At 35.9% G+C, this 13,450-nt stretch overlaps 1 protein-coding gene across 1 annotated transcript in view; it reads left to right on the top strand.

Moving 5' to 3' along the window:
- LOC148939825 (uncharacterized) overlaps positions 1-13,450 on the top strand; it is a 37,853-nt gene that overhangs the window by 19,419 nt on the left and 4,984 nt on the right. The window contains exon 2 of the mRNA XM_089106194.1: positions 8,782-12,238. Coding sequence (XP_088962320.1) covers positions 8,998-12,238 — 3,241 coding nt within the window. The 5' untranslated portion in view covers positions 8,782-8,997. The remainder of the gene's footprint in view (positions 1-8,781; positions 12,239-13,450) is intronic.

Genomic DNA, 13,450 nt, shown 5'->3' with positions numbered 1-13,450 from the left:
AGGCTGATTGCCCTCCATTCATTTTTGATTCTTAAAAAAGGGCACTAAAACTTCCAACTTCCAATCAAATGAGCCCCATCTGATACAAGGCTTATGTGACCACCCATTCCATAAAAAGTTACATTCCCTGTGGCAAATAATTAAAACCATTGTTCCTGGGCTCTGGGGAATTGTGTTCACCCCAAAAACATTGATGCGTGCTCTTTGGACTATTGGTAACAAAATGTCTATCTCGCAATTACAATCAAATGCGTTTGAGGAAAAGAGAATTTCGAAGGGGGGGGGGCTAGTTGACCTCCATTACGTTTGACTCTTAAAAGAGCACTAGAACTATACTTCCTAGAAAGAGCACTATATTTCCAATCAAATGATCCTTCTCTAACGCTCACACGACCATCCATTCCACTAAAAGCTTATATGCCTCCAGGGCATAACTTACAGCCCTTATACTCCACACTCTGGGGGGTTGTGTCAACCCCAAAGGCCTTGTTGTGTGATCTTAAACTATTTTTGAACAGATGGCTATCTCTAAATTTTCATTAGATGCATTTGGGGAAAATAAGACATGGGGGGGGACAAGGTAGCTGCCCTCTGATTACTTTGACTCTCAAAATCATTACTAGAACTTCTGCTTACCAATCCAATGAGCCCCATCTGAAGTTTATGCGACCACCCTTTCCGTAAAAACCTTATATGCCTTTGGGGCATAACTTACAACCCTTTCCCCTGAGGGCTCTGGGGGGGGGGTTGTCATCCTCAAAGACATAGTTTTCCAGACCTTTCAACTATGCTGAAGAAAATGGCTATCTCAAAATTTTGATTGGATGTGTTTGGTGAAAAGATGGTTGTGGGAGGGGAGTCTGGCTGGCGTCCAATGACTTTTGACTATTCAAAATGGCACTAGCCCTTTCAATTTTCAATTCAACGAGTCCTATTTGAAGTTTCTACAATAACTTGTGTACAAAGTGTCCTAGTCTAAAAAAAAAAATTCTCACATTGCTCTTTACTTAGGCAGCACTATTGCGCTGCCTATGAAACAGGAAAAGTTTCCACTTGTTTCTTTTCAGGATTCATTGTGGCAACAAGGAGAAACATACGCTATGAAAAAGATCTTAAAGAAAATGGAAAATTGCACAAAATCCTGGTTTTCAAGTGTAAATAGACCTATGATGGAGCTAGGTGGGGGGGGGAGTTTTCATTTTAATGTCTTTGGTAGGCTACTTTAAATATTTATTATGCTTATTTGTTCATAAGTCATTATCGATAATATCCTTGCTATTTCAAGATATAATACCATGTGAAAACATTTCTTACAATTATTTCACTTAAGCTTTGAAAGAAAATAATCGAAACAGTAATAATGTAATATCATTTCAAAATTTATATTTTTCCTAAGGACTGCCCCCCACCCCGTCTTGGGTTCTATGGGGCCCTTATCGTCACCACTAGTGCATACTGAATATGAAAGAGCCAAAATATGAAAAGTTCTTTAAAGCTTGCCTCTATAACTACCATCTCTTTGAGAATTTGGAAGATTGATGTCTTATAATAAGAAAAACTGTTCTTCTATGCTTATTTTATTGAGCAAACCAAAAGGGCTGCATAATCATTCAGTTAAAGCTTTGTTTTCTAAAAATCAAATTTCTTTTTGAATAAATTAATAACATAGGCTTATGTAAATCTGATCTTCAAGACGGGGGGGGCGGGGGGGGGCAAGATAATTCTGAGGAAAGAAAGCACCAAATGAAAGTTTGCATTTTGGCTGATATGATTACCACATCACAACCCAAACTTATTGAAAACTGGGTAGAATTTCCTTGGGTAGACAACTGGATAGGCACAGGAAGTACCATTGTAATGTGTTGATCTATAATAAAGTATTGATTAAAGGGGGCATCATTGGATATTTTTGTCCCCATATTTTTCTTTATATATATATATATATATATATATATATATATATATATATATATATATATATATATATATATATATATATATATATATATATATATATATATATATATATATATATATATATATATTTATATATATATATATATATATACTTGTCAAAATGAAAAAGGGCGCAGATCTCCTAAATGACAGAGTGCATAAGGGAAAAAAGAAAAAAGAGAAGAAAACTTACACACTGAACAAAAATAAGTAGTTCTTACAATCATGATAATCATAGACATAATCTCAAATTCTATATCATAATCACAAGATAATCAAGACATAAATCAAAAGACATAAACAAAAAATCATAACCCAATCATAAAAATCATAAAAATAAAGAGGACCCATCATGATTTAGTTTACTGGTGGAAGATTTAAAATCTTTTACTCTTTTATCAATAATCGTGGAAGGAAAAATTAGATTAAATTTTTGGGAGAAAAAAGAGTTACTAGTCAAAGGGGGTATATGTAAAAGGAATTCAGCAAATTTAAAATAAATGCGGTGAACAGGTTTTTTTTGAAGCAGGAAAAAGTTGCCAAATAGGAGATCATATATCATAATCACAAGATAATCAAGACATAAAAAAAATCATAACCCAATCATAAAAATCATAAAAATAAAGAGGACCAATCATGATTTAGTTTACTGGCGGAAAATTTAAAATCTTTCACTCTTTGACCAATAATTGTGGAAGGAAAAATGAGCTTAAATTTATGTGAAAAAAAGAGTCACTAGTCCAAGGGGGCATATGTAAAAGGAATTTAGCAAATTTAAAATAAATCCGGTGAACAGTTTTTTCTTGAAGTAGGAAGAAGTTGCCAAATAGGAGACTGAGCAAGAAGATGATGCACAGTTAGACTATTATAAATCTTAGAAAGATGGAAACGACTAAGGTGTGTAACCTTAGAGACAAGTGACGCATAAGCTATCCTTGTCTTTTTTTCAAGATTTTGGATGGCAAGCTTAATAGTTTCCTTAATTGAATTTTTCATGGATATTCCCAGGTAAATAAGGCTTTTAGCCATCGGAGAGAGGCTAAAGATCGCTTTTAGAGAGGGGGAACAAGTTTCAGTAAGTTGGAGGGATTTATCAGAGCATCCTTTGAGGTTGAAACTGACAGCTACAGTTTTATCATAGGCAGCGCGCTAGCGCTGCCTAAGTAAAGAACAATGTGGCCACAATGTGTATGTGTTTTTTTTTTCTTTGACAGGCACTTCGTATCGAAGGAGTTGTCGTAGAAACTTCGAAAAGGGCTCATTCGATTGGAGATTGGGATGGCTAGGGCCCTTTTTAATTGTCGAAAGTGATTGGAGGGAAACTTGCCCCCCCCCCCTCTACGCCCATCATTCCCCCACACACATCCAATCAAAATTTTGAGATAGCCATTTTGTTCAGCGTAGTTGATTTCCAGATAGAAAATATCTTTTTGAGGAGGACACTCCCCCACAACCCTCGGGACAAGGTTTTTAAATTATGCCCTGGGGGCATAAAAGGTTTTTATGGAAGGCGTAGTCGTAGAAATTTCAAAAAAGGCTCATTCGACTGTAAATTCAAAGGGCTAGTGCCCTTTTTAATAGTCGAAAGTGATGTTAAGGGCAACTAGCCCCCCCCCCGCCCATCATTCCCCCAAACACATCGAATCAAAATTTGGAGATAGCCATTTTGTTCAGCGTAGTTGATTTCCAGATAGAAAATATGTTTTGGGGCTAGTGTTTACTAGTCGAAAGTGATTGGGGGAAAACTAACCTCCCTCTCACGCCCACCTTTTCCCCAAACACATCCAATAAAAATTTTGAGATAGCCACATTATTCAAAGTAGTTTTAAGTTCTCTAAGTTAGGTTTTTGAGGATGACAACCCCCTCACAGCCCTCAGGACAAGGGTTGTCAGTTATGCCCTGGGGGGCATATAAAGTACTTATAGAACGCGTTGTCGTAGAAACTTCAAAGAGGGCTCATTCGATTAGAAATTGAAATGGCTAGTGCCCTTTTTAATATTCGAAAGTAATTGGAAGGCAACTAACACCCCTTCCACGCCAACCATTTCCCCAAGCACATCCAATCAAAATTTATAGGTAGCCATTTTGTTCCATGCAGTTAAAGTTCAGGAAATTATACCTTAGAGCAGGACACTCCCCACAGTCTTCAGGGCAAGGGTTTTAAGTTATGCCCTGGGGGGATAAAGGTTTTTATTGAAATCTTTGTCGTAGAAACTTAAAAAAGGGCTCATTCGATTGGAAATTCAAAGGTCTAGTACCCTTTTTAATAATCGAAAGTGATTTGGGGACAACTAGCCCCCCTCTGTCGCCCACCTTTTCCCTAAACACATCCAATCAAAATTTTTAGAATGCCATTTTGTTCAGTGTTGTGGATTTACAAATAGAAACTATTTTTTGAGGAGGACACTCCCCCACAGGCCTCAGGGCAAGAGTTGTAAGTTATGCCCTGGGGGTATATAAGATTTTATAGAACGCGTCGTCGTAGAAACTTCAAAAAGGGCTCATTCGATTTGAAATTGAAATGGCTAGTGTCCTTTTTGATAGTCGAAAGTGATTGGAAGGCAACTAACACCCCTTCCACGCCCACCATTTACACAGGCATATCCAATCCAAATTTTTAGATAGCCATTTTGTTCCACGCAGTTTAAAGTTCAGGAAATTATACCTTTGAGCAGGACACTCCCCCCAAAGTCTTCAGGGCAAGGGTTATACGTTATGCCCTGGGGGCATATAAGGTTTTTATTGAAATCTTTGTCGTAGAAGCTTGAAAAAGGGCTCATTCGATTGGAAATTCAAAGGGCTAGTGCCCTTTTGAATAGTTGAAAGTGATTAGAGGGCAACTAACCCCCTCTCACGCCCACCTTTTCCCCAAACACGTCCAATTAAAATTTTTAGACAGCCATTTTATTTAACGCAGTTGAAAGTTTTGGAAATTAGGTTTTCCAAACACTCTTTGTTTTGGAAACACTCTTTGTTTTGGAAATGTTTGAAAGTTTTTGGAAATTAGATTTTCCGAAAGTTTTGGAAATTAGGTTTTCCAAACCAAAGACACTCCCCCCAAAGTCTTCAGGGCAAGGGTTATACATTATGCCCTGGGGGCATATAAGGTTTTTATTGAAATTTTTGTTGTAGAAGCTTGAAAAAGGGCTCATTCGATTGGACATTCAAAGGGCTAGTGCCCTTTTTAATAGTCTTGAAAGTGATTTGAGGGCAACTAACCCCCTCTCACGCCCACCTTTTCCACAAACACATCCAATTAAAATTTTTAGATAGCCATTTTATTTAACGCAGTTGAAAGTTTTGGAAATTAGGTTGTTAAGGATGAAAACTCATCCCCCCCATAACCCCCAGAGCAAGGGTTGTAAGTTATGCCCTGGGAGTAAGTAGTGTTTTTATAGAAAGCGATGTTGTAAAAACATCAAAAAGGTTTCATTCAATTCAAAATTGAAAGGTTTTGTGCCCTTTTAATAGTCGAAAGTGATTGAAGGGCAACTAACCCCCTTCTCACACCCACCATTTCGATAAAATAAAAGTACAAAATAGGGATAAAATCCTTTTTAATAGACAGTGTATAGAACATTCACAAAAAATACCAGATATTTCTGTCACATATACAGTGACCGTCATCCGTAGTAAAACTAAACTAAAACAATTTAAAACAATAGTTTTTATACGAAATAAAAAATAAAACTAAATATTGTTTAAATCTATAATTCTTTTCAAACCAAAGGCGGAAGTTAGCATCTTTGACCTTCTTGGATTCGGTTCATTAACGTTCAATGATATAACATTTGGACAAAGGTCAACTACATTGGGTGAATTGAACTTCACCCTGTCAGATTTTAATAAATTATCAGAGATAGAGTTCAGCCCATATTCACCTGTATCCCGATTTAAAGCAATATTCTTGAATAAGATTTTCTTTATTTCATGAGCTTTACGAAAATTTTGCTTTAAACCCCGATCCCCAGAAATCAAAGAGACATTATCGAAGAACATAAAATGGTCTGCAAAATTGAAAATATGTTCTGAAATGGCGAAAGTAAAATTTTCAGACTTAGAATCATGCTTCAAAGCCGAAAAAATAGAATCTTTATGTTGCAATAATCTCATTTCCAAACTCTGCTTAGTACGTCCCACATATGAGCTTCCGCAAGTACATGGGATCTGATAAACCCCAATTTGTTGCCCCAATGAAATTAGATCCTTCCCAGAATTTAGAAAACTACCCAAAGTAATATTACTCTTTAAAGCTACCCTTAGACCATTGCTTTGTAAAATTCTTTTAAGTTTTTCACTTAGCCCGGGTACATATGGTAAGGAACAAAAAACATCCTTCTCCCGAGTTGTCTCCGAGACTTCCTTAGAAATCTCTAGAAACCCTTTTCTTCTTTTTGAAAAAGTCTGGTTAATTAACCACTCTGGAGACATTTTGTTTATTAGTATTTCCCTTAAAAAAAAAAACTCCTAAAACAAATTTTGAGAGCAAATTTTAAATATCTAGTCCGTTAGGGAAATAATCAAACAGATTTTTAACTGGCGAGTGTTGTTAGTATTCAGAAACAAAAATCTTTTGCTCTTGGTCGGTTTTCTATGAATTTCAAAATAGAGACTATTTTCATTTTTTAAAAGAAGAACATTAAGAAAAGGAAGTTTCCCATTCTCTTCGAATTCAACAGTAAACTTTAAATCCCCCCCCAAACAATTAAGATGTTCCAAAAATCCTTTTAATTCCACCTCCCCATAATCCCATAGTGAAATAATGTCATCCCTATAGCAGCCCCAGAAAATATGTTTTAATTTCTGGGGCCGGTATATGGATGACATTATTTTAATGTCTCTTTGATTCCTAGGGATCGGGGTTTAAAGCAAAATTTTTCGTGAAACTCTTGAAATAAAGAAAATCTTATTCAAGAATGCTGCTTTGAATCGAGATAGAGCTTATTTCGGGTTGAACTCTATCTCATATAATTTATTAATATCTGACAGAGTAAAGTCCAGTTCCCACGATGTAGCTGACCTTTCTCTAAATGTTATATCACTGAACGCTAATGAACCGAATCCAAGAAGGTCAAAGAGGCTAGCTTCCGCCTTTACTTTGAAAAGAATTAAAGATTTAAACAATATGTAGTTTTATTTTATTTCATATATTAACTTTTGTTTTAAATTTTTTTAGTTTAATTTTACAATGAACGCTAATACTACTGATGACGGTCACTGTATATGTGACCGAAATATCTGGTATTTTTTTGTGAATTTCTATATACTGTCTATTAAAAAGGATTTTATCCCTATTTTGAACTTTTAATTTATCGTCATGGAAAAGCAGTGTCTCCGAAATTACCCAGCGTTTCCCCAAACACATCCAATCAAAATTTTGAGATATCCATTTTGTTCAACGTAGTCGAAAGTTTTGGAAATTAGGTCTTTTAGAATGATAACCCCATCAGAGCCCTCAATGCAAGGGTTGTAAGTTATACCCTGGGGGCATATAAGGTTCATGTAGGAAGTTGTTGTAAGCGTTTCAAAAGGGGCTCATTTCATAGGAAATTAAAAGTGGCCTTTATGATTTACGAGAGGGGAGACGGCATGATTAACCCCCCTCTCATGTCAACCATTTCCCCAAACACATCTAGTCACTGTTTAGATTCAGCTCGGTTGTACAACGCCGTTGACAGTTCCGAAAAATCCGTATTTAAGGTCGACAGGATTATGCCTGGGCATAAGGATTATGTCCTGGGGGCATATAAGGTTTTTATAAAAGGCGTTGTCGTAAAAACTTCAAAAAAGGCTCATTGGATTGGAAATTCGAAGAGCTAGTGCCATTTTTAATAGGCGAAAGTGATTGGAGGGCACCTAGCCCCCCCCCCCCCACGCCCATCATTCCCCCAAAGACATCCAATCAAAATTTAGAGATAGCCATTTTGTTCAGAGTAATTGATTTCCACATAGAGATTATTTTTTGAGGTGGACACTCCCCCACAGCCTTCAGGGCAAGGGTTGTAAGTTATGCCCTGAGGGTATATAAGGTTTTTATAGTAAGCCGTTGTCGTAGAAACTTAAAAAAAAGCTCATTCGATTGGAAATTCAAAGGGCTAGTGTCGTTTTTAATAGTCGAAGTAATTGGAAGGCAACTAACACCCCATTCACGCCCACCATATCCCCAAACATATCCAATCAAAACTTTGAGGTAGACATTTTATTCCACACATTTCAAAGTTCAGGAAATTATACCTTTGAGCAGGACACTTCCCCCAAAGTCTTCAAGGCAAGGATTATAAGTTATGACCTGGGGGCATATAAGTTTTTATCGAAATCTTTGTCGTAGAAACTTGAAAAAGGGCTAATTCGATTGGAAATTCAAAGGTCTAGTGCCCTTTTTAATAGTCGAAAGTGATTTGAGGGCAACTAGCCCCCCTATCTCGCCAACCTTTTCCCCAAACACATCCAATCATAATTTTCACGCCAATATATGTATATATATATATATATATATATATATATATATATATATATATATATATATATATATATATATATATATATATATATATATATATATATATATTTTTATATATATATATATATATATATATATATATATATATATATATATATATATATATATATATATATATATATATATATATATATATATATATATATATATATATATATAAATATTGTTTTTACACAATTGACCTGCTCTCTATGTCTTTAACCCACCCTCCCCCTTCCACAAATAAATAGGTTGAAGTCTGAATATTCATGACAGTTGTTCCCCCTTTCTTGTGTTATTTATGAGCTCTGTCTTTTCTTTTCAGGTATTCGTGAATGCACCCTCTGCAGACTTCTGCTGAAAAGGGTTTGAAGCTGGGAAAATGGTTGTATTGATTTTTCAGTTAGAAAGAGACTGCATGCTTCAGCTTTGAAGCCTTAGCTGTTGATTTTATTCAGATAAATTTCAAGGAGGCTTTCAGAAAGCCTTGGGAAAGGCTTTTGTCAAGCTACAAGTCTTAATTGTATAATTTTGTCCGTCGATGGCTCTCAGAATGAATAAAATCTCAAAGAATAGGTCTCGAGGAAGCCAGAATGGAGCAGCAAAGACTTTGGCAAAAAAGAAATTTGAAAAATGCAAAAAGATGAAAAATAGTCATCAGTCACCCATATCAAAAGCTCTTACAGATATAGCAGTTTCTAGTGCTACTGCTTGTCTAAATGTACATGAGAGTAAGAAGGAAGAACTAACAATGGGCTCAGATACATCATTTGTAAATAATTCTCTTAGACAAGAAGAAGATTATATGATGTTTTCTTCTGATGATGAAACGCTATTGGATGCTAGTATCTCAGATGGAGATTCCTTTATAGACAAAATTGAAGATGAAAGTCCTATTATAAAATCAAATATCTTGAAAATATCTACTTTTTATCATCAGAAAAGTGGAACAGAAAGATGTGCAGGTATTGCAAGAGCAAAACTCAACCAAACTACAAGCGATAGTCTTTCAAAAAAATCACCAAAAAACGCAAAATGCGGTGACACACCTGATATCTTTTCCATTTTGGATAATACTGAAAGTCCAATTAAAGAGTCAAATCATGTCAAAGTGCTCGCTGACAGTCAAAAGCCAAATAGGAGGGGAAGACGTGCTTTAAAAGATACTGTAAAGACAAATGTTAGCCACACTAAGGATTTGAATGTTCAGCAACAGCTGATGAAAACTTCCAAATTTTCTGATACACCCAGTCATAGTCTTGCACCAGAAAGTGAAAAATCTCGTGAAACACCTAATTTATCTTCCATTTTGAATACTGTTGGAGAATCAGATCGCTTCAAAGTATTAGCTGATGGTCCTAAGAAAAAGGGGAGAGGAAAACATGCTCTAAAAGATATTGTACAGATGAATGTCAGCCACACTAAAGGTTCTAATGTCCAGCAACAACTGATGAAAACTTCCAAATTTTCTGATTCACCCTGTGCACCCAGTCATAGTCTTGCACAAGAAAGTGAAAAATTGCATGACGCACCTAATTTATCTTCCATTTTGAATACTGTTGGAGAATCAGATCGCTTCAAAGTATTAGCTGATAGTCCGAAGAAAAGGGGGAGAGGAAGACATGCTCTAAAAGATATCGTACAGATGAATGTCAGCCACACTAAAGGTTCTAATGTCCAGCGACAACTGATGAAAACTTCCAAACTTTCTGATACACCCAGTTCACACAGTTATAGTCTTGCACCAAAAAGTGCAAAATCTGGTGACACGCTTAACCCCTTTTCCATTTCTGATACCGTTAAAGAATCAAATCATTTAAAAATGTCAGCTATTAGCTCTAAGACAAAGGGGAGAGGAAGATGTATTCTAAAAGATAGCGTAAAAACCAATGTTAGCCATACTAAAGGTTTGAATGTCCAGGAACAACCAATGAAATCTTCAGAACTGTCTGGTATACCCAGTGTTTCTTTAACTCCGAGTGTTGTTCGAAGAGCATCAAAAAGACTTAAAAATCTAAAAATATCAACTGATAATCTCAAGATCAAAAAGAGAGAAAAATGTGCAACAAAATCGAACCAGACGAAAATCCCGAGTTTCAGAAAAGAATCTACAAAAAATTCCAAACTTTTTGATATCTCCAGTGTTTCCCCAATTTTAGACATTGTTGAGAATTTAGATAGTTTGAAAACATCATCTGATACTCACCAAAAAGAGGAGATAGGAGGGTCTGCTGCAAAAAGGATTGAAAAAACAAGGACTAGCCAAACCCAAAAGCGTCACGATGAGCAGGACTGTAAGAAAATTGCAAAACCTAGTATCTCGAGTGTTTCCCCGATTTTAGACATTGTTGAGAATTTAGATAGTTTGAAAACATCATCTGATACTCACCAAAAAGAGGAGATAGGAGGATCTGCTGCAAAAAGGATTGAAAAAACAAGGACTAGCCAAACCCAAAAGCGTCGCATTGATCAAGACTCTAAGAAAATTGCAAAACCCTGTGATGCACCTAATCCTTTATCTGCTTTGGATGATACCCAGATGTATGTGAGAGAGACAAGGTCACGTAATCCAGATGTGCAAATAATATTTTCTTCATTTGGAATGACACCCTCAAAAGTTATTTCTTATAAAAGGTTGTCTAGTGGCATTCCCGTTAGTACTTCTGCAGTTATTACTTCTAAACAGATTAATTCAAAGGCCTCTTGGAAAAAAAACAAGGGGGTGGAGATGAAAAAATCAGAAATGCCTTCTAGTCTAACATGTAGAGATTCTCCTAGAAAAAGATGTAATGTTTCCACTAATCCCTCCAAATCTGAGACCAAAGCTATTAAAAGAAGGACCAATAAAGAAAAATCCGACTTATTATTAAAATCTTTTTCAAATGAAAGTATTAGATCGAGAAAAAACTCACCTAGCTGCAATAAGGCCATACCACAATTCAGTTCTGCAGAGACTAAACAACAGAACACAACATATGATTCAACATCACCAATATTATCGCAATCAAATGAACTCTCACCTTTAATGATTTCACATATGCGTAGTGCAAGAGTTTTAGTAAAACCTATTTTGAAGCCTTTTCAAACTCCATTGGTCCGGACATTATCTCCTTCTTCTTGTTCATCTGTTAGTGAGCCATCTGTTGCTGTTGGGTGTGTTTCGGATAATGATGATTTTGAGGACTTTAGATTTTTGGGATGCACACCTCTTCCTCCAGTTTATTGTGATAGTGTTAAGTCAAAACCAGAAGAAGAAGTTGATATATCCTGCTGGAGTGATGTGTCTCAAAATGTTACATGGCAACCAAAATCTGCTAAAGAACTGCTGAGAAAGGAAGCAGAGAAGAAAAAAGTTGAAAATGAGCTGAAAATAATTGCTAAGAGAAAGGAACTGAACCAAAAGGTAGAAGCAAATAAAGTAAAGAGAATAAAACTAAACAAAGTTAGAAAAACCATTGCAAAAAGTAAAGAATTTAATAGCAAGATTTCTAAAAAGGAAAAGGGTAAAATAGTTAAGCAAAAAGCAAAGATTGGTTTAAATTCTGAAAAGGCAACTTCTAAAGCATCAAAAAGAGCTTTAAAACAGAAAAGTACGTCTACAGAAGTTGAGAACCCAAAAACTGCTCGAAATAAAAAAACGAATAGAAATACTACACCTCAGAAAAGGAAAGGGAAAAAGCCTGAACCAGAAATAGATAAGGAAAATTTGAAAAAGCCAAAGAAGGGGAAAGTAAAGCAAGATTATATGAGGTGCCTCTTAGATGTTGTGAAAAATAAAACGTGTAAGTATTTTTTTTAATAATTAATTTTTTTTTTATTTTTTTTTATTATCTATTTTATTTGCCTTTTTTCTATTAATGCGTTGCCTCTAGGTCATGATAGCTGTTGGTAAAGGTATGGCGACGGTAGTAATAAAAGTTTTCTTAATGACTGAACTGACATAAAACTGAATACTAAACACTTTATAAAGCTCTTAGGTGATCCGTTGGAGGGTAGTTGTTGGATAACATAGCATGTCATTCATTTTGCATCTTATAAATGTCTTGTTTCTTCTGTATATAAATCGCGTTCAGCCGAACTTTAAAGGGATTGATTTTCAAGAACTTGGATCTAAAAATTTTCTAACTTCGCATTAATAATTTCACGATGCCAGAGCGTGGTCCGCATTGGTAATGTGGTCTGCGTTCCCTGGCCCGAAAAGGCAAGTTTACTTGCTTTATGTTTTGAGTTTAGTTAATAACGAGTTTAAATTCATATTAAGCTTCCGTTTTCGATCCGCGTGACAATCTGGTAACTAAAATGAGTTGTAATTCTTTTTCCACTTTTGGTTATTCCCTAACCCGTTTGTTAGAGGGAATGGATTTTCATGTGAGTGTTGTACCCACATTTACCAACCTTGGTAGGTAGTGGCCCCACACCCCTCATTTAGGTCAAATCTTTGCATTTATAATCAATTAATTACTCCTAGTTTTGTAACGTCACCGGAGTTTTGGAGTGAACCAAGCTGATTGGAAGAGATGCTGGTTTTGCAATTCTGTATCCTTTGGGACTGGCCTTGAATCCTAGTGTCATTAATCTTTTTTTAGGGGGGGCAGTGTTGTGACTACAACCTCATCCGCCATGGGTCTGAGGAGCTTGCGGGTAAACAAATTCATATAAAAAATCTGAATTTCAAATGGCAGGTAAGGCGGAAAACGCTGGTCCCACTGCAAGTGCTTGCAAGTACCAGAATTGTGATTACTACATCTTCCGTTATGAGATAAAGTAAACTCATTAATACCAAGAAGTTAGCTTTTGGATATAACAGACATTGACACGGACAACATGGACAACAGACATGGACAACAGACATTGTTCAGGAATTTAACTAACTAATTTGATAGTCCTTACTTGTGTTTTATGACACATAATACCACGCTAATACCACACGCTATCGTATCACGTGATTACTGCTATAGCTTACAATAATAGCTTACCTACGACAGCTTTCTTGA

This window comes from Artemia sp. Qi Xiang Cuo, chromosome 20, assembly GCF_049724085.1.
Source record: "Artemia sp. Qi Xiang Cuo chromosome 20, ASM4972408v1, whole genome shotgun sequence".
In the NCBI taxonomy this organism is placed as follows: domain Eukaryota; kingdom Metazoa; phylum Arthropoda; class Branchiopoda; order Anostraca; family Artemiidae; genus Artemia; species Artemia sp. Qi Xiang Cuo.
This window is presented reverse-complemented; position numbering and strand designations above follow the sequence as displayed.